At 39.4% G+C, this 24,792-nt stretch overlaps 1 protein-coding gene across 2 annotated transcripts in view; it reads right to left on the minus strand.

The window, feature by feature from the left end:
- Nucleotides 1-2,256: 2,256 nt before the first annotated feature.
- LPAR1 (lysophosphatidic acid receptor 1) overlaps nucleotides 2,257-24,792 on the minus strand; it is a 317,053-nt gene continuing 294,517 nt past the window's right edge. The window contains exon 15 of one of the 2 annotated variants that reach the window (XM_030293259.2): nucleotides 2,257-4,692. In XM_030293259.2, coding sequence (XP_030149119.1) covers nucleotides 4,391-4,692 — 302 coding nt within the window. In that variant the 3' untranslated portion in view covers nucleotides 2,257-4,390. The remainder of the gene's footprint in view (nucleotides 4,693-24,792) is intronic. The other variant, XM_032595543.1, reaches the window with a different exon arrangement.

Here is a 24,792-nt window from a genome sequence, read left to right on the forward strand (position 1 = left end):
ATAGAGTATTTCCTACAAAATACTATTATTACAAAGAAGAAAACAAACAAAGAGTAGTTTTCTTCACAGTGGAGAAACTGACAGGAAACACCTTAAGTAATCAAAGTTGACATCATCAGAAATGGAACAAATCAACATGGTTGGCTACTTGCCAGGATACAGTGAGAAGAACCACAGCAGCACTTCTGTGTTCTTTTTCCAAAGATAAACATGAATCCAATTATAAAGAAATATTAGATAAACACAGATGCAGAGACATTCTACAAAGTGACTGACCTGTGATCTTGAAATGACAAGGTCATGAAGGTCAAGAAAAGAGTTAGGGATTGTTCAAGATTGAAGAAGACTCAAGAAATGTGGTAACTAAATACAACCAGCGACCCAGGCAGGATTCTTTTGCTGCAAGGGATATTAGTGGAAAAATCGGTGAAACTTGAATGGGGCTGTGAATTCAATGGTAGTTTATCAGTGATAATTTCCTGATTTTGATTGGTTGTATTGAGGTTGTGAAAGAGAATATTGCCTGTAGGAATTACACAATATCCAAGGATGATGGGGCATCGTGTTGGCAACTTACACGTAGTTCAGGAAAAATGTTCTATAAATTTGGCAAACTTTAAGTTTGAGATTGTTTCAAAATAAAAATTACGTTTAGTATGAGAAATGCAACTGATAATGTTTTCTGCAGTCTAGAGCTCAAGAGATTATAGTATGTTCAACTTCTCCTTCCTTTTCCAGTAAACAATATATAGTCAAATGAGAAGGACAGCAGGAGTGAAAATGGAATTCTCTAAATCAAGGGTTGGCACAGTTTTTCTGCAACTGGTCAGATAGTAAATACTTTAGACTTTGAGGGATGATCTCTGTTGCAACTATTCAATTCTGCCGTTGTAGTACCAAAAAAAGCCATAAACAATAAACTGATGAGTGTGGCTGAATGCCAATAAAATTCTTTGACACTGAAATTTGAAGTTCATATAATTTCCATGTCTTACAAAATATTCCTCTGCCTCAACCCTCCAATCATTTAAGAATGTAAAGCTCATCCTTAGTTCATACAAAAACTGGTAGATTTGGTCAATGAGTCCTAGTTTGCCAGCCTCTGCTTTAGATTTTAAAAGGGTCTTTACACACCACATTTTTAAGCACATTATTAGTAAATAATTTATAGATATGAGAATTATAAATTTCCCAGAAGAACCGGAGATTTTAGGTGTAGACTATCAAGTTACAGCTGAATGTTACAGGATGAACGGACCCTGCTTTGGAAGAGTGCTGACCCATTTTGGCCCTCAGTTATACACATTTCTTCTGTCAGATGACACCTAAACCCAAGCCCGTCCCAACACACAAACAAACCCCAATCCTTCTGAGGGTTTAGGGTCAGGTGAAGCTCACTTGGTGTTAAAAATGAGTGATTTGTTTCAAAAAGTCTTGCCAGAAAAATGTTCTTACCTTGGTGTAATGAAGGGACCCAATTAAGACATGTTTCTACAGTTTTGATTTAGCACGAGTCACAAGCTGGGTTTAAGAAAAAGAGCTAGAAACAAGATCACAAAATTATATTTCAAAGGTTGAGGGACTAGCAGAATAAATTAGAAGGAAGACGGACAGTGGAACCTAATGGTTAATTGGGAAAGAAAATGGGAAAACCAGTATGATTCATTAATTGTATACCGGCTGATGTTTCAAGACTAGGAAATCATGGTTTCACTAATTTAAAAAATGGAATATGTGAGGGGTGAATAATTTGTGAAGAAGAATTCTAAGATATCTGATTTCTAACAATCTTACATCCACCTAAATTTAAACGTTCAGAACTCTCTTCCAAATGTCATGGAGACCTTCATTCCTTTGAATAAATGTTAACTTTTTTTAACATCTTAGCAACACAACAAAAAGGATATAATTAGCATATCATTAGAAGATACCTATGACTTTTGTTAGTTATTAAAATTGATAAGCATGAAGATCACTGTGATTTTATAAACTCCAAGTTTTTCATAAAGTCATCATAACGTTTTTATAAACTCACTTTTTCCAAAAGAAACTCATGTTAAGAGTAAGACTTATTACTGACAGAAAAAAAGCAGTTCTGAGTTGGGGAAGCATATGGTTGCTTCACCCCAAGAGGTCAGAAGGCCTGGTGACGGGGACATGAAGTTGTCCACAGAAGGAAGGCACCTTGCGATGCAAGCTGGAAGATTCCTGAGCAACAGAAACAACACGGACCAGAACCACACATTGCCAAACACTGATTGAAAATGAATTTATTAAGATCCAATTAGTATGTTTTTAACTCAAATAGTCCAGAATATATGCACATGAAAGTCCAAGTTCATTTCTTTCACTTCCGACATAAAATGCTCTGTACTTTGGATAAAGTATGTGCAAACACGTTTCTGCTAACTGGTTCCCCATGTTCTTTCCACTGTGGGCACCTTACAAGTCTGCCCTCTGCTCAAATGCTGACCTCTTCCTTCCTAGACAATGATTCTTCTGGACATCTTTCTCTTAAACGTACTCCCAACTTTCCCATACCTGCTTCATGACTGTGACTTTACTGGTTACTTATAACAAACTGGGGCAATTACTAGTTCATCTGGACAATTCATTAAACAGGTATCACCCATTATGGTGGGAATCTATTAGAGGTGATTCCCAGAGAATACACAGTATCCAGTCACATACTGACACACTCAGCCCATTTGCTACACGAGGGCCCCAAGCTACTTAATACGAAGATCCTTTATTCTCTTGGCATGTTTGATTTATTCGCATTGTCTTCACTTCTACATTACAGCCGTGGCGACCAAGAGCTGGAAATCGGTTCCTCAAACAAAATTTGGGATTGCTAGACATATTAATTAGGGGGTCCTGGCTATTTGTGACAATTGACTGCTTCTAGTCCATCTTGTTATAGAGAAAAAGTCACTCTCAACTAAAGTGACCACTGCATTTCCTTTGTAAAAAGGTAACTTCACTGGCTTTCCTCACAATTGCCACCCATGTGGTGCAAAGCAGGAAATCCCTTTTTATAAAAGGTAAGAGCATAAAAAGACATTTCACATTTAAAACAAAAAATCCTTCATGGGAATATGTCCTAAGTAAATCATCAATTATATGGACAAAGTTTTATGTACACAAAATTTTGCAACATTATTTATAATAGCAAAAATCAGAAATGACCTAAGTAGTCAACAACGTGGGAATGGTTAAATAAACGGAATTGCATCCATTAAATGGAATATTATATAGCCACTAAAATTATGTTTTTGTAAAATTTTTAACGCCATAGGAAAATGTGGCAACTCTGCAGTGGAAAAAAAAAAAAAAACGGTTATAAAATTGTTTACGTATGATCCCAATTATATAAAAAGGCATGTGATATACATAGAGGCATACACGGGGGAAAAGCTGTGGTTACGGTGGTTAACGGTGGTTACTTCTGGGTCACGATATTACCAGTAATTACTTTTTCTGTTTTACACAGTTCTGCATTTTTCAAGTTTTCTACAATGACTATGTATTATTTTATAATACAGAAAAACACAGGCTATTAAAAATTCTTCTGATGTACTGATAATTAGAATGCACTTGGGTATTATAAATATGTGCTTCATCTTCTATGACTTCTTTTAGACTACGTATTCTTTTGGTAATAAACTTACATTCCCTGTTTTAGATGTGTTATAACACTTTGACAAGAAGGTAATATTATGATTAGAACATTGTTTCACAACCTAAATACTGGCTTTGACATCTAGGTTCTTCTATTTCCTAGAAGATTTAAAATCGATACCCTTTTATCTTTTTAAGTAAGGCATACTGCATACATACATTACATGCATGCTCTCTAAAAAATTCTAATTCACAATTTTCCTACATAAGGAAAAAAATGGAGTTACAATAGTTTAACAACAGCCTACAGTCTTATCCATCACAAGCATGCTGATAGGCATAAACATGTTTATTAAATGAAATGTATCCTTTAGAAATAAAAAGAGGGAAGCCTGTATGTAGATGAAGTTGTGGATTCAATTAGTCAGAATTTATTCTGACTTGCACCAAACCACACAAAATCTTTTGAAGTCTAGTTAGTGTAGTCTAAATGGACACCCTGGAGTCTATTATGGATTCCATGGCATGATCTCCACTTTCTACTGTCAAAAGGAACGGGGATCAGGATGAGGGTTGTCACGTAAGCTAATTTTCCACGTATCTCAAGTCTTGTGGGGTCTAGGAACAAATACTGCCATTGGTTAGTGTTTAAGTACGTGAGTTTATTTTTCGTCTCTCTCTCACACCCCACCTTGCCCTGGCATTTGGGTAGGGGGAGGCCGTTCATCCCTCAATCGATGATGGCTGGCTGCTCATCTTAGTTTCCTTTCTAAACCACAGAGTGGTCATTGCTGTGAACTCCGGCCAAGATGGTGTGGTTGAGGGAGGAAGCCGAGCGGTCCGAGCCTTCTGTGGGGCCACTGGTGTTGTCACTGCGCTGGCAGCAGAGGATCTGTCTGAAGGTGGCGCTCATCTCCTTGTCACGGTAGGAGTAGATGATGGGGTTCATGGCGGAGTTGAACTCAGCAAGCAGAAGGAAAAATTTCTCATAGGCCAAGACGTCACATTGTGGACAGCACACATCAAGAAGTAACAAGACCAATCCAGGAGTCCAGCAGATGATAAAGGCACCTACAAGGACAGGGATCAAGAGGATTTTACAATGGAAGAACAAAATATATATATATATATAATTATGAAGCAAGCAACCGTCATGTGAATTTGATATTGGTTCAACATAAAAATACTAAGATTCAAAGCCACCAGATCATCATCTGAAATGAAATGTTCATTTCCTGTAAAAATAAAAAAAAATTTAGTGAGAAAATAATTTAATAAAATCTCATTGACTCAAACCCTACTGAAATTGAGTATTTATGAGATAAAGATGATGACTACTTTGAGCAAAACATACAGTTTGCTAAGAAATTGAGACACTTGGGGATACACCCCTCAACCCTTACAAAGATAGGGTTTTTAGCAGTATGACGTTGTTTTGGAGCAGAAGGGAAACCTGTGGCAAATGTCCTTTAATGTTTGATTAAGGCATAATTTCTGAATTCAGGCTGAATGAACTCAAATCCTTGCTTTGCTATTTAGAAAACTGAGTGAATTTAGGCAATTACTTTCTTACCTCAGTTTTCTAATGTGAAAAATACAAATGCTTACATTTACCTCATCAGGTTTATTGTAAGGAGTAAATGGGTGCTGAGAAAATAATCATTAAGTATATTTTATCAGTATCAACAATAATACTGTTATGATCTGCTCAGTATCACGGGCCTACTTGGAAAGAGAAATTTCCAACAGGAAGATGGATGTTTATTTTCTATTCAACAATCACCTAAAAGGTGCTTCTCTATAGGCCTTACAAATACTAATTTTAGCAGCACTTTAATAGCCATAGGGGAGAGAAACCATTATCCCATCATATAGGTGAAGGAACTAGGAAAATGCTGTTATATTCCTGCTTCCTGAACTTAAGAAAATTAAATATTTTAAACCAAATTTTATGGTTGAGGTGTTTTACTAATTTAGATCAACTTTCATTTCTTCCCCAACTATTCTGAATTGTTTGGGCTTTTACTCTAAGTGTAAAAAGAATGGAAATTCTTAATTCCAGTTGATTTTGTTGCTGAAATCACTCATTTGACTCCCAGGGAAAGTAGAGGTTGTGAAATAGTACTAAAATCTACCACCGTGGCACTCCAGGATCCGCAGGGGATCCTTGGCCAAGAGGACATGGGCTAACACAACCGGTGGGCACCACCCCGTCCCATCATCGCTCACCCCATATGTGCAATCAGGCCACGCGGTGAACAGACAGGGAACAGGATGACCACTGAAGCATCTTCAGATTTAAATGGCACTGGCCTAAGTGGCTTGGACTGGGGTTGTGGATTTGTACTAGCCTCAAGGGTTGAGTTTTGTAAAACATAAACACATGAGATTTAGTATCCAAACAGCCCTGTTTTGAATGTGAGGTTTCTTTTTTGAGCCTGTTCAGCAGGGAAATGAAAATAAAGAAGAAAAGTACCCCCATAAAGCTCTTTGTTCTAAAACGCAAATGTGTATTGGCTTTCGACTGCTATTCACTTTGAAGACTGTCCAAGGTGCTTCATTTTCTAATAAATACAATACCTTAGATTCTCCTTAGAGAGAAAAAAAAAATATTTCAAATATCAGGAGATAATAGCCAAGGAGCTATTTGAACTTCAAGTAAAAATGTTAATAAAGCATTCATTCCAAGTCCTTGAATTTCCTTGCTTGAAAATCACTCAGAAAGCTAAACATAAAGGGAAATCAAAGGAATTGCCTCTTGGGTTTCAGAAATAATGCATTATTCATTGAGAAGCCAGGAAGGGAATTATTCTCAGGGTGGAAAATGCTTGGATGGAAAATGCATGGTCCCATTATTCCATTTACTTGGAAACTAAAAACACGCAGGCCCTTCATGAATGGGAGAGCATTCTTGCAAGTTTCCTTTCCCTTTCTTTTATCAAAGCTCTAATTGAACTCAAATTCAGAGCTTGATTAGATACCAGCAACATGCAGCTCAACAGATTTATTTTAAATAAAATGATCTTTTTCTCCTCCTGGGCAGAAGAAGGGAACATTCTTATTCCCACAGGACTTTAAGTGACAGAATTCAACTATAGTCATTTGTCGCTTATAATTTCTTCCAACTTTTAAAATTCAAAAAGAGCAAGATCTTTTTAATAAAAGCCATAGTCTCAGAAACTAGCCCATAGGCCTTACTTTTAGGCTGAAAAAAAAAAAAAAAAAAAAAAGGCAAGGAGACTTGCTAGATTAGAGACAGGAAGTGGGAAACACCATCCTGACACAGGAGCTAATATATGTGGATGCTTCATTGAGGAACTTGGAGTCCTCTCCCTTCTTCACTGAAAGGAACTGTTTTCAGTACTAGGATCACAGGCCCAATCACACAGTCCCAATACTCTGTGCTTGGTTCTTTAAGACTTGAGTAATTCGAGGGACTCATAGTACAGGCCTCAAAAATCAACATCTAAAACCAATCATACCATTTTCCCTTCTTCTCCCTTCCCTCCTCTTTCACAGAGGTGCCAAGGACCACACTGACCAAAAGTGAAGATGGACCACAGAAGTGGAAAATGGGGGCCTGGAACATTCCAAGGTGATGAAGCTTCTAAACAATAGTGAGTGGGGCGCCTGCCTGGCTCGGTCAGTAGAACATGCTACTCTTGATCTCAGGGTTATGAGTTCGAGCCCCACATTGAGTGTAGAGATTACTTAAAAATAAAATCTTTAAAAGATAAAATAAACATGGAGCGCCTGGGTGGCTCAGTCGGTTGGGCGGCCAACTTCGGCTCAGGTCATGATCTCGCGGTCCGTGGGTTCGAGCCCCGCGTTGGACTCTGTGCTGACAGCTCAGAGCCTGGAGCCTGTTCAGATTCTGTGTCTCCCTCTCTCTGACCCTTCCCCGTTCATGCTCTGTCTCTCTCTGTCTCAAAGATAAATAAACGTTTAAAAAAAAATTAAAAAAAAAAGATAAAATAAACAATAGTGAGTGAATGTTATGAAATCAAGTTTGCTCCAACTATGAATTTACCCCCAAGCTTCTTTAATGAAAATTTTTTTTAATGTTTATTTTTGAGAGAGAGAAAACGAACACCAGTGGGGGAGGGGCAGAGAAAGAGAGAGAGAGAGAGAGAGAGAGAGAGACATAGAATCCAAAGCAGGCTCCAGGCTCTGAGCTGTCAGCACAGAGTCCAACATGGGGCTGGAACTCACAAGCTGTGAGATCATGACCTGAGCTGAAGTCGGACGCTTAACTGAGCCACCCAGGTGCCCCTACCCTCAAGCTTTTAAAAACAAAAACTAGGGGTGCCGGGGTGGCTCAGTCGGTTGGGCGTCCGACTTCGGCTCAGGTCACGATCTCGCGGTCTGTGGGTTCGAGCCCCGCGTCGGGCTCTGTGCTGACAGCTCAGAGCCTGGAGCCCGTTTCAGATTCTGTGTCTCCCTCTCTCTCTGCCCCTCCCCTGCTCATGCTCTGTCTCTCTCTGTCTCAAAAATAAATAAAAACATCAAAAAAAAAAAAAAAAAGCTACACCCAGGCCCCTTTAGTAATAAGTAGCCAACCATAATTCAATTGGGTGATGGGACTTGAGATGTGCATTATGGACCCTATTGACACCTAATCTGCAGAGACTCGAGTACATGCCGAGTAAGAGTATAAAGAACCTCATCTCCACATCAGTAAAGTGGAAAAGTAACAGCTCCTTGCCTACTCCATAGGGAGTGCTGAGGATCACTCTGAGATACAACATGTAAAAGCTCTCTATACCCTGTACATCTACTGGACTATACTACCTATTGCCAATGTCAGTGGCATAATAAGGCATAATAAGTGAAGGCTGGTGTAGCACAGAACCAGAGCAGATTTCCTGCAAGGGCACAATGTGGAAGCACGTTTTGGACTGGAGAAGACCTGGCATTTCAGGAAGCTCTGAGATGATACCACCCTGATTATGAGATTCCAAGGACTTGCTGTTGAGTCCAAGGAAGATAAGAAGAAGGAAAAGAGAGGGAACACAGGGAAGCACAGGAGCCCCATATTATTTTGGAGGTTCTCATGGGTCAGCTCAGCACCTATACCAAGATGGCACGCTACTGGATGTAGTACTTGATAGGGACAGTGCTTTATGTAGTTTGTATATTTCCAGGACATTTCTGATGGATGTATTCCCACAAGGAATGGTATGCAACAGTAGGGAAATAAAAAGGAATCATAAGTAGTTTATGGTTATTGATTTTAAAGTCAGAAGCAGAAGTGGCAGAAGATAAGATGGCCAAGGTCATGAAGGCCTTGTGTACCTGGCTAAGACATTTGAAATTTCTCCAGCACAGCACTGGTTCTCAGGCCTCGCCACATATTACAATAAACCCACAGAGCTTGTAAGAAAGATTTTCACTTACACTTCCCTCTGTGAGAGTCTAATGTCATTGGCCTCACTGGTCTGTGTCTCACTGAACATGGAATGCTCTAATACAGTGGAAGGAAGAAAATAATTTGGATAAAAATAAAGACAAAGCATCAGATGTTTCCAAATTCCAGAGAACTACAGAAAGCCTGAATTAGAGCAGTGCCAATATTAGGAAACGGACTGCATGAAATGGGGAAGATGGAAAGAGTCTAGATGTGCCTCTAGATTTTCCATGGTGGGGGTTGGAGGGGGTGGTGAAGGAAGAGAGTCGCTACCTTTCATTGAAGGAGGAAACACAGGAGAAAGGGTTGGCTGGTGTTTTCTGAGGGGAGAGGAGGAGAACAGAGATAATGCCCTCGAGTTTACTGATCTTAACTTTGAGGCACCTGCGAGACTTCAGCTGCAGACGCCTTAAAGACAAGATAGGCTCATGGCAATTTGAGTCCTGGGCAACCGTCTCTCAGCGTGCTGAACAAGAGTGGCTACATTCTGCACAATCTGCCATGTTACATGTAACAGGGGGAGACAGATATTCAAAAAATATCCATGGGGTAGAATGAATAGCGGAAGTTGCTCTTCTTAGAGCAAGCTTCATTCCTGTCTTACGCATCTGTCAAATCAATCTGTGAGGCCCCGATGCCCACAAAGATGGAAGGAGAGGTGCTGGAATGTAGACGTAAAAAGCAGGGAGGAAGGAGGCTGTTTTGGAACAACAGGTCACAGCTGCAGAATGAGATCGTATTACCACACCTTCCCTCAAATCTACACAACCCCATCAGCGGAATAATGCTTACCATCTGGTCTCACAATTAGAGTCTTTTCTCTGGAGTGACTTTTCCCTAATCAGTTGAACTCTGCTTACATATGGAACATAACCAAGCTTTAACCAAAGTTAAAGAGAGAAAGTCCTTGACAGAGAAGACCGCTAGGGAGAGCGCCCTTTGATGAAGAAAAACCAGAAAACATTTCCAGTCTGGCTGGCAAATTTGTGTTTTTACCAAACAAACAAACAAACAAAACAACAAAACAGGCAAAACAAAAACAAAAACAAAAATACACACCCAGACAACCCAAAGATCCAAGACAAGTCAAGGTAACGCAATTCCACACCAGTGCTGTGTTCCAGTCAACCTCTCCTTTGGCCCTGCATTTCTTGTTTCTCAAAGGATGTACGAGATAGTCCAATCTCAGAGGCCTGTGGTAGAGGCTGAGGGGGGATATAGGTGTTCAAAAACATACACTACCTCCACGGCCACTAAATTGGAATTTCCTCAGAGAAGGAGCAGCTTGGTATCCCAGAATTCAGTCCAATTTTTGTAGCTGTATTATGATTTCTGCTGTATTATGATAAGGTACACAGAAATGGTTCAGCCAGCGAGGAAACCCTTCGAAATTACATATCTTAAAAGAGGCTGTGTTAGATAACAGGCCGCAGGTGAAAGGCTTATGCCTAGGTCTAGCAGTTGAGGGATCGTTGCAATGAAGACGTAAATGGCTTTTTGAAATTAAAGTTTTTCTCTAAAAGAGCAACCTAGATTATTTATAAAATCCATTTCCTAGAACACTGAAAAGATAAAATCAATGCAATTCCACTTCTTCATGGTCACAGTGAATGCTTCGTACGTTTATAGTTGCATGATCTCATTCATTGTGTGACGTACTCTAACGTTTCCTTCACCCCTGAGGGCAACATTTATCCTTTAAAATTTTTAAATATTTATTTTTGAAAGAGAGAAACAGAGCACAAATGGAGGAGGGGCAGAGTGAGAGGGAGTCACAGAATCCGAAGCAGGCTCCGGGCTCTGAGCTGTCAGCACCGAGCCTGATGTGGGGCTCGAACTCATGAACCGCGAGATCATGACCTGAGCCGGAGTCGGGCACTTAACAGACTGAATCGCCCACGCGCCCCAACGTTTATCCTTTAAAGGACATTAACAACATACACATCTCGGGGTGCCTGGCTGGCTCAGTCGGTGAAGCGTGCGACTCTTGATCTCGGGGTTGTGAGTTTGAGCCCCACGCTCAGTGTAGAGGTTACATAAAAATAAAATCTTAAAAATAAACAAAAAAACATAAGATCTCAAAGCAGAACAGAATACTCATTCAGTTCTCTTTTGAATATTCCTGGATGAAAGTTTTAGCTAATCCTGTCTTTTAGCAACACAATGCTGGCTTTCCCACACAAAGGAGAATGCCAACACTGCTTTGCTTCTGGCATTTTATACTCTCCTTCACGTTAAACACTGAGTATCACTCCATACCCTACAACAGACTCTAAATCTCATCTGCAACTGTACATTGGAAAGCACATGCCGAAGTGGCTAGCATGCCAGCATCATCTCTCATAGAACATCTGTGCTTGAGAACAGCCGGTAGAAACCACTTCTCCATGGCTACAGCCCTAGCCAAGTAAGCAATACCTTTTATCTGCCTACTGCAACAGGCTCCTAACCAATTCCTCTTCCTTCATGCTTCTTCCCTAAAGCTTGCACAGAATAGCCAGAATGATCTTTCATACGCATAAATCAATTCATATTACATCACTTTCCTGCTTAAAATCCTACAAAGGCTTTCTACTTGAAATCCTTACTGGGATTTGCCCCATATGACTGGCCTGTCAATCTCTTCAACCTCATCTCGTTCCACTCATCACTCATCCACTAGATTCTAATCACGTGCGCCAAGGTCATTTCTGTCTCAGGACCTTTGCATTTATAGTCCTATTACCTAGGAATACTCCTTCTGTAGACCTTCCCATCTGCTTAGTCACAATTAAATATCACTTCCTCAAAAGCCATCCTTGGTTATCCTACCTAATGTTGCACACTCTCCTCACTACACTCTCCCGTTTTATCATCTTCATATCTCGTGACTATACCCAAAACTATCTCACTGGTTTAACATGTTTATTTTCTATCTTCCTTCAATGAGAATGTAAGCTTTGTGAAAGAAGTAAATGTGGTCTCTTTCATGTCTGTATCTCCAGCATCTAGAACAGTAGCTGGCATACCACGGGCATTCAATATTATCTGTCACATATCAGTCACAGGTAACTGCCCAATAGACATATCCAAAACAAGGATAGCACCCTTTGAATGGGCGCTACAAGGCACTCAGAGGGCATGAGGTGGATCGTATACGCAAAAGTCTCACCATATCTGCATTTGTTACTGGAGCATAAATAAATATATTGCTAACAATCTGGATGGGTATCAGATTATCTATAGAATCTCCTGAGTTCTGGAAAACCGTGTTGGCTCAGTAATGAAGGGAGACATGGCATTACCCAAGTTCCTGCTACAGGAATGGTTCAATAGGATGATGCTGCTTCATCAGATCCTGGATTCTGCAATAGCTACCTAGAAAAAATCACTTATTGACCCAAAACACCTTTGTGTTAATCCCTCAGGATCCAAAGTTCCATGCAGGGGAATTTGGCCATGATTAGGTCTCATACCCATGCCCTAGTTATCAGGGAGTATCGAAAGAATATATCCTACCCTTTGGCATATACTGTCTTACCTTTTTTTAGAATATAAAGTATACTTCTAATCACTTATCACCATAATCAGTGTCTGGGCATAATATTAAATGTGAATATTCACAAGTCTTTTTCAAGTGTCATACCTGCCTTTTTTATAGGCACTCAAATTGGTGTACTGTTTTCATATATTGATGTCCCCATAATTTATAATAGCTTACTTAACTCAAGGAAGACTCATAATTTATGAGAGGATAAGGATAATTCTCATTAACCTAATTTTTCTTCCTAGCATATCAGCTGTTTTCCTTTCAGTAACTGATGTCTAAATAATGGTATAAAGGTAAGTCCTTGAATTATCTTTATTCTTATAGAAAGTTTGGAAAATGCATAAAAGTATAAATAGGAAATTTTAAAAATTACTTAGAGTCCTGCAGTCTAGAGATACTTTAGTATATGATTTTGCACTTTTGAAATGTTGCTTTGAATTCTAAATGTGTGCCTTTTTTCTGATTGCATATGAAATTAATGTTGAATGACTGTTTATTAGTGATGGGGAAGGGTAGGGAAGTAGATTTTTTATCTCTAGGAACATTATTTTGTTATCCAATTGGTGTTTTATGTAGTAATGTATCCTAATTTGTTCAATACAACATCCTCTTGAATCTGTGAGAATATTAACTGTAATTTATTTGAGGCTGTTTTGTGTTTCCTAGAGTACTTCTGTTTCAATGTTAGACGCTATAATACTCACAAATCCACTGCAGGGACACCATGCTTCAGGGAATGTGTGTTCATTATGCAGGAGACTTTCCAGAATAGGGGACCCCCTGGGAAATGAATTGCCATCAAAGCCAGCATTTTCCTATACTTACAATATCCAGTGATGCCATCTAATGGGTGGGCGAAAAGTTCCATTAGACAATCACATAGAGAGAAGTAGACTCCTCTGAAAGTTCTTATCTATGAATGGTGAAAACGAAGTTGCAATAATGCTCAGATAATACAGAAACAGCATGGCCATCTTTCAGCTCCAAATTCGAAAAAAGTCAAGAGACAGCTACCAAACAAAGACGCACTAAGTTGTATGTCCTTAAACATCCTCGGCCATATTTTCAGCTGTAGCTAACATTCTCCCAGAGAAATATATGACCGCTAAGGACTCTATAAGCATATGAAACAGGAAATGCTTGACTTTACGTTGGACAAAACCATTACATATTAAACTATGTTAAAATGGGTCACCATCTCACCCCTTCCTCCCTAAACAGGTTGCGTGATTTCTACCCAGCTCTGTCTTGGTGTGAAATAGCTGAGGGGAAGACTGGCTCACCAGAGCATTACCACCCACCAATAACCATAAAACAGTGCTCCTCCCAATGCCTACCAAAAGATTTTCTTGCAAGTCCTTACTGTTTTCAAATGACAGTTTCTACACTTATAAAAATATATACAATTTTTATATATGCACACACACACTGTATGAGTGTATACATAACACATATCTGTATGTGCACGGATATTCATACATACATTGAGAACAGTCATCACATTTTAGTGTCTTTAAAAAAACAATGAGATTTATTTTCTTTCACATGTAGTAGACTCTGAGACCCAACCAAAAAGGCCGCCACTTAACATATTCTTCACATAGAAAATAATTCGCCATTCTCAGAATGGTGAAATCTGTTTTGCCTTCTAAACCTAGTGATTGCAATTTTCTTAAAAAGTAAATTTCACTTCTTATTTTAAAAATGATAAATCTTCTATCTCACTGAAAATCAGTGTTGTCAACTCCAGACCAACGTCAACTAACTCAGAAAGTGATACTAAACATATTGCATGACTGTGGTCCAGCTGTTACCAAGGTGATTTGAATAATATTTATTCCTTTAAAAAAGATAAATAAAATCCACCCCCCAGAATCTTTCCCTAGCAAAAGTTCAACATAAACAAGGAATTTATAATTAGTTTTGCAACACAAACAAGGAATTTATCACTGGCTTTGCAACATATTTAGTTTTTCAGCTATGAATTAAGATTCTCCCCAAATGACATTAAGTCTGAAAAATGAGTACTAAAGTCTGGTTGAAAATATTCACAGAATGTAGCTGATGACAGAATCCTATGGATTTTATTCTTTACAGTTCATGAACTACTTGCACGGATCAGCAAGATATGTACTAATCAAGAGACCAACTTCAAGGACAAAGAAATGTAAAGAAAGTTTCATTTCTAATTCATTTTTTATTAACGAAATGGGGAAAAATTTAACCCAAAAGCAAATTCAGAAAATTCTGTGAAATATTCTTCCAACCTAAAAATTATTAGTTTTTTTTAAAACATGCCTACACATGTATATATCCAAATGACATGAAAAGAGGAACAGCAGAAATGCTAAATATAAATCATTCTTTTCAATATCGGCTATGCCTCCTACGGTTGCTAAATGTCTTGGATTGATATTTACAAAGCACAGATTCTTGGCAGAATAGGAGGGATGTGCAAACTGCTAGAATACGATAGCTGTGTGCCTAAGATATCTCTCATTATCAAAACCTTTTAAGTTAAAAAAAAAAGTATACAAGCAATCATTCCATTGGGAAGTGAGTATTTAGGCTAAAGAATTCCAGATTGAAAATCATAAACAAATTTTTCTATATGAATTTCAATTATGTAACTACAAGTTCAGAGTAAAATATTGGTTGCTCAAACCTAAGATTAAAAATTACAAAGCAAATTCAGACATAAATCCTGAACAAAAGTCTATCAGTTGTACAGCCTTCAAAATAAACTGCAACAATATCACTTCTAGGAATTTATCCTATAAATACAGTTACACACAATTGCACATGTGCAAAGAATTCTTTGCATTATTTTATTTCAATTCCAGTACGGCTAACATACAGTGTTATATTATTAGTTTCAGGTGTACAATAGAGTACACTTGATCTTAGCCAAAGGCCAAGAAGTGATTAGGTGTACAATATAGTAATTCAAAAATTCTATATATTACTGAGTGCTCATCATGGTGAGTATATGCTTAAGCCCCAGCACATATTTCACCCAACCCCCCACCCACCTCCTTTCTGGTAACCATCAGTTTGTTTTCTGGAGTTAAGACTCTGTTTCTTGGTTTGTCTTTATTGTTTCCTTTATTCATTTGTTTTATTTCTTAACTTCTACATGTGACTGGAATCATATGGTATTTGTCTTTTTCTGACGGACTTATTTCACTTAGCATTATACTCTCTAGATCCCATCTGTGTTGTTACAAATGACAAGATTTCATTCTTTTTTTTTTTTTTAGAGGTTAGAAGCAAGCTATTTTATTTTATTTTTTTTAACGTTTATTTATTTTTGAGACAGAGAGAGAGGCAGAGCATGAACGGGAGAGGGTCTGAGACAGAGAGAGACACAGAATCTGAAACAGGCTCCAGGCTCTGAGCTGTCAGCACAGAGCCCGACGCGGGGCTCGAACCCACGGACCGCGAGTTGATGACCTGAGCCGAAGTCGGCCGCTTAACCGACTGAGCCACCCAGGCGCGCCAATTTCATTCTTTTTTTAATGTTTACTTATTTTTGAGAGAGAGAGACAGAGACAGAGACAGAGTGTGAGTGGGGAAGGGGCAGAGAGAGAGGGAGACACAGAATCTGAAGCAGGCTCTAGGCTCTGAGCTGTCAGCACAGAGCCTGATGCGGGGCTCAAACTGACGGACCGCAAGATCATGACCTGAGCCGAAGTTGGACGCTTAACCAACTGGGCCACCCAGGCGCCCCTCATTCTCTTTTATGGCTGAATAATATTCCATTGTATATACACACACACAACATTTTCTTTATCCATTCATCAACTGATGGTCACTTGGGCTGCTTCCATAATTTGGCTATTGTAAATAATGCTGCAATAACCATACGGGTGCATATATCTTTTCAAATTAGAGTTTTCCTACTCTTTGGGTAAATAGCCAGTAGTGGAATTACTGGATTATATGATAGTTGTATTTTTACTTTTTCTGAGGAGCCTCCATACAACTTTCCACATTGGCTATGCCAGTTTGCATTTCTACCAACAGTGCACAGGAGTTTCTTTTTCTTCACATCTCTGCCAACACTTGTTTCTCAGTATTGTTTATTTTTAAAAATAAGAAAGAGTCTAGGTAGAGAATAGAGAAGTAAATAGTCTAGGTAGAGAATGGTCACTGGTAGAAAAGCAAAATAAGTTACATTGTATTCATAAAGTGGAATCCTATTCAACTTCTTACATTTCTTCAGATATTCTATCCTGACAGATACCAAATGATCTCCAAGATACACTGCAAAAAAGATCTAGAAAAATATGTACAATATGCTACTATGCTTTAACTACAGCAACCAAAAAAGGCATGGGCAAACACACAGATGTCTATAATAAGCCCCAATTGAAACTATCAATAAATTTAAAAAATGTTTAGAACATGAAATTATAAAAATGATACTTAAATGTTTTATTTGAACTTAAAATACCAATTTGTATTAAGTTGCCAATCCTTTAATACAGAGCCAAGACTTTATATTTGAATTGGGTCTGCTAATTGGAGCTCGGCATCATCTTCCACGCAAAGCCACACCAATAAAGTATCACATGTTACTTCCAAATTGGCTCCTTCAGAGTGGAGTCAGAACTTTAAAATTCTGGTAAAGCAGTTTGAGTACAAAAATCTTGCAGATTTTTTATGGTTTTCTTCAAACTTAGTTGTTCTCATCAGCAAATCTAAAGCAATTTCTTTTTGCAACTTGCTTTAAGTATTAACAAAATATCCACCTTAGTTTTCCCAGAAACATATTCTTGTTCTCATTTTTAAATATCAATACTGTAATATTTAATTAATTATACAACATAAACAGTTTGGGGAGCAAAAATAAATCGATTCTTGGTAACTGTCAGGGGCTGAATTACTTGGCTTTAAGGCTATAGTCTACTAACTTCCTTTTTTATCCATCTAAATATATATGTGTACTATGTACTATGTGTTAGGTACTATTCTAGGTACTGAGGATACCACAGCGAATCAAAAAGGAAAAAAAAATCTCTTCTCTCTTTGATCTTAGGTTCTAGAAGGGATTGAAAGACAACAAAATAACTTAAATTTCTTGTAGAGGGGGATAGCATTTGGGGACTGGGAGAGCAAGTGTGGAAGCAAGGAGAGCAGTTAGAGGCACATGCAGAAGTCCAGAAAAGAGATAATGATGGCTTTCAACAAGGGAAGGTGATCACAGATATATGTTGATAGTAAAGCTTATCTAATTTGCTAATAGAATAGATGTTGGAGACAGAGAGAGGCAGAGGGACAAGTCAGGAATCCTGCAAACAACTAAAATAAAGGATTTAGTGCCAAGGAGTTCACTGATGAGAGTTCAGTGGGTCTTGAGAATGGAAGCATGACTGGAGTAGATTCAAGAGTGAACAGGAGAAGTTGGATACTGCAAGGATAGACATTGCTTTTAGGCAGTTTTGCTGTGGATAGGAGAAAAGCGACCATTGGCATTTAATTGTTATGTTTTACCAAGTTTTGTTAACAATCATGTTGGTGAAGAGAAAGTTACCAGGTCCACACTATGCATGTATACATAGGTGCATACCCACCCCCACATATATATGCTCATGTACGTACAGAGCACTTTTAAATAAATTTTTTAATGTTTTATTTTTGACAGAGAGACAGAGCATGAGCATGGGAGGGGCAGATAGAGAGGGAGACACAGAATCCGAAGCAGGCTCCAGGCTCTGAGCTGTCAGCACAGAGCCCGATGCAGGACTCAAACCCACAAAGCGTGTGATCATGACCTGGGGCATGAGTCAGACACTCAACTGACTGAGCCACCCAGATGCCCCTGTACAGAGCACTTTTAGAATGCTACACCAAAAATTGTCAGTTATATGTAAACTGTATGCTTTAAATATGTACAGTTTGTTACTGCTAATTATACTTCAATAAAGGAGAAAGGGGAGAAAGATGGGTGGGAGGGGAGAAAGTGATTGAGATTAAGAAAGAGACTGACCAAGACTAGCACGGACCATCTTTAGTTTCTTCTTCCCATCTCTTGGTAGGAAGCATAGTCAGGCCCACTCAAAACCACGCAGCAGTAACCTTAGTGGTGCAGACTTCATGCTGGGGAGGCCCACGGTTGAGGGTCTGTGGGTACTGTCTGTGGGTCGGCGGCTGAGTCTCTTGATCCAGGAATGCAATGTTAGCAAGCCCTTCTGACTTCAGAACTAAAGCTCTTAAATGTTAAATATGACATTCTTATCTTGAAAAGAATAGCCAGCAGTTTGGGGAAGATTTAAAATCCTACTAACGACGGGATGAGTAATAAATAAATGGACACATCCATATGCTGTTGACAAAGAAGTCATTTGACAGTCTTTCTGAAGGGCAATATGGTGAAATTTCTAAACTTAACAATCTTCTATCTATCGGCCCTGCTCCATGTAGGTATTTATCCACACAGGAAGATATGTGAAATATACATCTGTAAACTTATACCACCCACCATTCGTTATAAGATTGCTACAGGTATTTACACACATATATTCTCTCCACACACTACACCAAGTCTAGAAAGATACACATCACACTGTTAGCAGTAGTGAAGCTCGAAGGCTCACGGTAGTGGTGTATTGACTTTAAATTTTATTGTAATTCATTTTTTAAAATTTTTGTATTTTTTTGTATTTTTGTAACTTTCAGGGTTTTTCTTTTTAATAAAGAGTATATTTAATAACTAAGGAAACAGGTGACAATATGCAGGCATTATTCCCCCGGGCACTCAACAAGCTAGCTGTGGGGAGGAAGACAGACTGAGGTTTCCTAGGGATAAAATTTTTTTCAATCTCCCAGACTGTGTGATTTGGAAGATGATAAGGGTCTTAATATTCACACTTCAGTAGACAAAAGAGATAGGCCTGAGGTCACACACTGTTTCTTTCCCTGACTACTGGCAAGATATCCAACAGCTCCTACAATTCTGCTGAGCCTTAATTTCCTTCTTTGTCAAATGCGGAAACCACTTTCAGCACTGCTGTGAGGACTGAAGGAGACCCCCCTGTGGGCTAACGGGCTACCTGACGGGCTCCCTTAGTTCTTTTCCTCTTTCCTCTTCCTTCAGAAAAACCCATGGAATAAATCTACAAGAAATACAGATATGTTGGAGTGAACTATTATTGGTTCTCCAGGCCTAAAGGTCACTCTAGCCACAGAGTGACCACTAGAATGTCCTCTTCCTGTTTAAGAAACTTCTGAGAGCATTCATCAGGATTTCTTGATGAGCTCTCAAATTTCAGGGTTGGCCCTCTTTCTACTTTAAGTTGGAAAAGGATTCGAGCTAAGAGACAAATTAGTAACAAGTTTAAATGATCCTTGCTTTTACTGTGCTTCAGACAGAGGAGAATAGTCGCTAAACAGTAATGGGCTCCCTCGGCCCGCTATGCCCTTCCAGTGTTGTAGAAAGAGCCTGGGAACACGGTAAAAAAAAAAGTGACAAAAGTGACTCTGAGCATGCTCAGAGCTGTGATGCAGGGGCAGCTGCCCACAGCCCAGCCAGAGCCAGGGGAGTTTCTGGGCAGACGCTGGGGCCCGGCTACTTTGTAATGTAGGCCCACAGTCAGGAAAGGCAGGACTAAGACCCACCCCTGCCCCCCCCCCCCCCCCCCCCCCCCCAAGTCGAGGCCTAAGGCAGAGGCCAGATTCCTAGCTGGGGAACTGGATGAAATGGACTTGTTTTTTAATGACAGGGTCTGGCCCAGCTGAGCTGTTTGAGGAAAACAGATAAGGCAGGGAGGGAACTTCTTTAGGGAGTAGACACTGGCCTCAGCTTTCTGTTTTTCACAGGTTACAGTTTAGGAGGGGATGGTGGGGATTCATCAGGCAATATAAGCAATGAGTGTGCGGTGCTCAGCATTGGAGGGGCTCCAGCCTCTGTGGGACTGGACCCCACCCTCCTGAAACAGTTGGGCTGCTGGGAGAGGGCCAGGGCTGAAAGAATTCCCATCGCAGCCTAGTCTTGGCTACAGGGGGAGAAAAAACAGATAAAAAATAATTTTCCTAAAAAATAGAGCAGCAACAGCAAGGAACCAAATGTAGCCGAGAGGGGCTCCGGTTTTGCTTTGTTAGGAAGGGGACCCTTGAACCACCGGGACATCTCTCTTGCTCTTCTCACCAGTTACCCATCACTTCATAGACCTTTCTTAATCAAAGATCTTAATCAGATCAGGCTCACAGGGAGAATAATGTTGGGGAAGATATAAGCTGTGGCAATTCATTGGCCTACCTTTAGCTCCAAAGGGTTAGTGAAATGTCTGCTTCCATTTACACTGGAGAGAGAACTGGGCTTTCTCAATTTAATCCAGGGACAGGATGCTACTGAAGACCCTCAAGACTAATTTGTAATCTGTATGGTTACCACTTGAGATTTTAAAACTCTGCTGATACTCTCTAGGGTTCTCATTTTTCATAAACATTACCCATCGTTTCCTGTTAAATAACCTTTATTTTTCAGACACTTGCTGTATCTTCCAGTCTTTTGTAGTCTTTTTATCTTAACCATGTAAAGTGTTGAGGTGCGATTACATCCTTTAAATGCATTTTTACGCAGTATCTCTTATAACGCCTGGTTGCACTTATCAGGGCAACCCATGAGTGGAACATTTAAAGGCATCTCATAAAAGTGAAATTTAGTTTTGTGGTTTGCGTGTATCTGATTTTTAAAAAATTCCCCATCGTGTCCTGAGGTACGATGTGGAAAGTAGCCTTACATTTAAGTAGGTAAGAAAAAGAAAGCAAAGGACCAGCAAGAATTGCACAGTAGGATGGAATACTATAGGACCAGAAAGTTCCATAAGATGAAATTATTATTATTATAATAGTAAAATAAGAGTGAGGCTGGGAGTTTGAAGACTTCTAGAGTCAAGTACTATAAGCACATTTAACAAATACATAATACATTTAAACATGGCTTAAAAGTTGGGGGTTGGGTTCAGTAAGCTGTATATGAAGATGCCACTTTTTAATCAGGCAGAAACATTTTTTCCTGCATCCTGTCCTCTTATCCTTCAACACCCTTAGTATACTTGCAAAGCTCAGTGGACTGGAATTGCAAACAGATCACACAGGGAGAAAACTCTACATTCACGTCATTTGAGAATGGAATGTCACTTAGCTTTCTTGTGCATGTTTTAGGCACCTTCAATTGAGAGCACCTCCGCTGCACTCTCTTCAAAGAGTTGAGGTAGAATAAAAAAGACAACTGGAGAATTAATTCTAGAAAGATAGAAACTTGGGGGTGTGTGGAAAGAAAAAGAAACTGGGTATTCACTAAAATTAGCTATATTTTTTTTTAACGAAGCAGATAGCCACACTACACTTACCAGTGATTGTTGTTTCTATACAACTTATTGTTGAGTTTGAAAACTTTGGGATTATTTCATAAAGATTACATAAAATCCTCAATCACAGAATTTTTGAAGGAAGGATGGGGGAAACAAGGAGTTCAAGAAATCCTACTAATTAGACTTGCAGTCTTGTTCAAGTCACTTCTCACTGGCCTCCAGACATATTTCAGGAGCTGAACAGACTGGTGGTTCTTAATCATTTCTGTGACATCAACCCCTCAGGAGTCCAAGGAAAACCATAGCCCTATCCTCAGAGGCAATATGTCCTAAAACAACATTTTACTTATAATTCTCAGCAATCCATACCCAAACTTCTGGACCGAATAATTCTTTCCAGTGCTGGTTATGCTTTCAGGAATTTAACAAAATGTTTAATTTTGTCTAGTAGTTGTAGAATTGCAGAATGGTGACCTCAGAGAATTAATATAATTTGACACTTATTCATGCACATGGGGAGTAAAAATTCTTTCTTGTAGGTTGATACATGCACAAAAAAAAAAAAAAAAACCCAGGGGTTTAGGGGCACCTGGGTGGTTCACTTAAGTGTCTGACTTTGCCTGGGATCATGATCTTACAATTCGTGAGTTCAAACCCTACATCAGGCTCACCGCTGTCAGCGCAGATGATCCTTCAGATCCTCTGTCCCCTCTCTCTACCCCTCCCCTTTGTGCGTGTGTGAGCTCTCACTCTCGCTCTCACTCTCTCTCTCTCAGAAATTAAAAAAACATAGGTTTAAATCTCACTTCAGTGCTAGTATTGTAGTGAGGGCTTCCTCCCCTCCCCCTCTTTACTCACTGCTTCCCTCGTCCTGCCCCTCCACAGAAACAGTCCATGAGAAAGGCAGTATGAGGCTATAAAAACAACACTACATTTAAAATGAAGACAGCTGGATTTAAAATGTTTTAAAAATTACAAGGCCCTTGGGGCACCTGGGTGGCTCAGTCGGTTGAGCGACCAACTTCAGCTCAGGTCACGATCTCATGGTTCATGAGTTCAAGCCCCACATCAGGCTCTGTGCTGACAGCTCAGAGCCTGGAACCTGCTTCGAATTCTGTGTCTCCCTGCCCTCCTTTGTCCTCTCTCTCCACCCCTCCCCCACTCACTCTTTTTCTCTCTCTCTCTCTCAAAAATAAAGTTTAAATTTTTTTTAAAAAAATTACGAGGCACTCAAGGATCATCTGGTTTACGGCAGACATTTCTGAGATAAAGATAATGAAGTCTAGAAGAAAGGTCTTCAACCTTGCCTTTTCCTTCCTTTGCCCCACTCTTACTTCTCTGAGCCTCGGTTTCCTTACTTGCAAAAGGAAGAAGGTCATTTACAGCCTGAAAAGTTTTCCATTAAACTGGAAGTTTAATGTCCCCCTTTTTCTATAGAAGTTAATTCTTATTTATGCTATTAGCTACAATACTCAAAATCACGCCTTTCATGTAGTGTATGTCTCCTCACCTCCAAAACAATCTATGAATGTTTTCATTGTAAAAGTGCAAAGAAAGAACAATTCCTTGTAGTTTTAGCTGTCATATAAAGTAACAGATTTTGATCTATACCAAAAAAAACTGATAACCCTCAGATGACTCAGACGAACATTAGGCAATTTTTTAAAATGCAATAAGCCTTATTCCATCAGAAAAATGATGATTCTGAAGATGTTTGCAATTAATATTAAGAATGGAAAGGTCTGGTACATTTTGTTACAGAGAAAAATCTAAATATAGCATACTGAGGCTGCATTTTCTTCTTCACATCACAACATCAGTAGTAACCTTAAACTCACTATGAAATTTCCAGGTATTTGTAAAGGTTATGTATTTTTTCATAGTTGAAACTCTAGGAAATGCCCAAATTAAATTATAAAGTAAAAGATGAAAACATCCATTCTTTTGGTAAAAGGAAAACAACCTGCACTAAGACTGTTCAGAAGTTAGTTCAACAAAATTCAATCCAGAAACAATAATACCAAGCAGCTATTTTTTTTTAAAGTAGGCTGCACGCCCAGCGTGGAGCCCAACACGGGGCTTGAACCCACGACCCTAACATCAAGACCTGAGCTGAGATCAAGAGTCGGATGCTTAATGACTGAGCCACCCAGGCACCCCCCAAGCAGCTATTTTGTGCAAGACGATGTGTTAAGTATCTTTGGGGGTGGAATGTAGAGATGAGATAAGACCAAGTTCTGGCTGAAAGAGCCTAGAAGCTGAGGTTGGAAAGAAAGGCGTTTACATGACTAAAAGGTAAACAGTACAGGGAGGACCAACAGAGGAGGGAAGAAAGGAAACAAGAAGGCAAGAGAAAGTCACGTAGGCCAGTGTTTTTCAGACTTAAATGTGCATAGGAATCTTATGAAAATACAGACTCTAGTTTAATAGGTCTGGGGTGAAACCTGGGAGTCTGCTCTTCTAACAAGCTCCCAGGTCATGCTGCTTTTATTTGTCCATATGTAACTCTTTGGGTAGCAAGGGTCTAGAAGATCTTTATGCCCAATAGAACTTTCCATGGTGATAGAAATGTTCTATATCAGAGCTATCCAATATGGTAGCCACTGAAATATGGCAAGTGTGACTGAGAAACTATTTAAAAGTTATTTAATTGTAATGCACTTAAATAGCCACATGTCTAATATCCACCCAATTGGACAGGCAGGTCTAGACTAGGCAGTTAATTCAGAGCAAGCTGCACAGGGGGCCTCAACTTCCTGCATGCTTTGAGTAGGTAAATCAACCTAGTTCAGGATTTCTCAACCTGGGCACTAATGACATTGTGGACTGGATAATGCTTTCTTGGGCAGGGTTTGGGGGAGTGGAGGGTGGTCTTCTGTTGTAAGATGTTTAGCAGCATTCCTAGCCTCTACCCACTA

Source organism: Lynx canadensis, chromosome D4, assembly GCF_007474595.2.
Source record: "Lynx canadensis isolate LIC74 chromosome D4, mLynCan4.pri.v2, whole genome shotgun sequence".
In the NCBI taxonomy this organism is placed as follows: Eukaryota; Metazoa; Chordata; class Mammalia; order Carnivora; family Felidae; genus Lynx; species Lynx canadensis.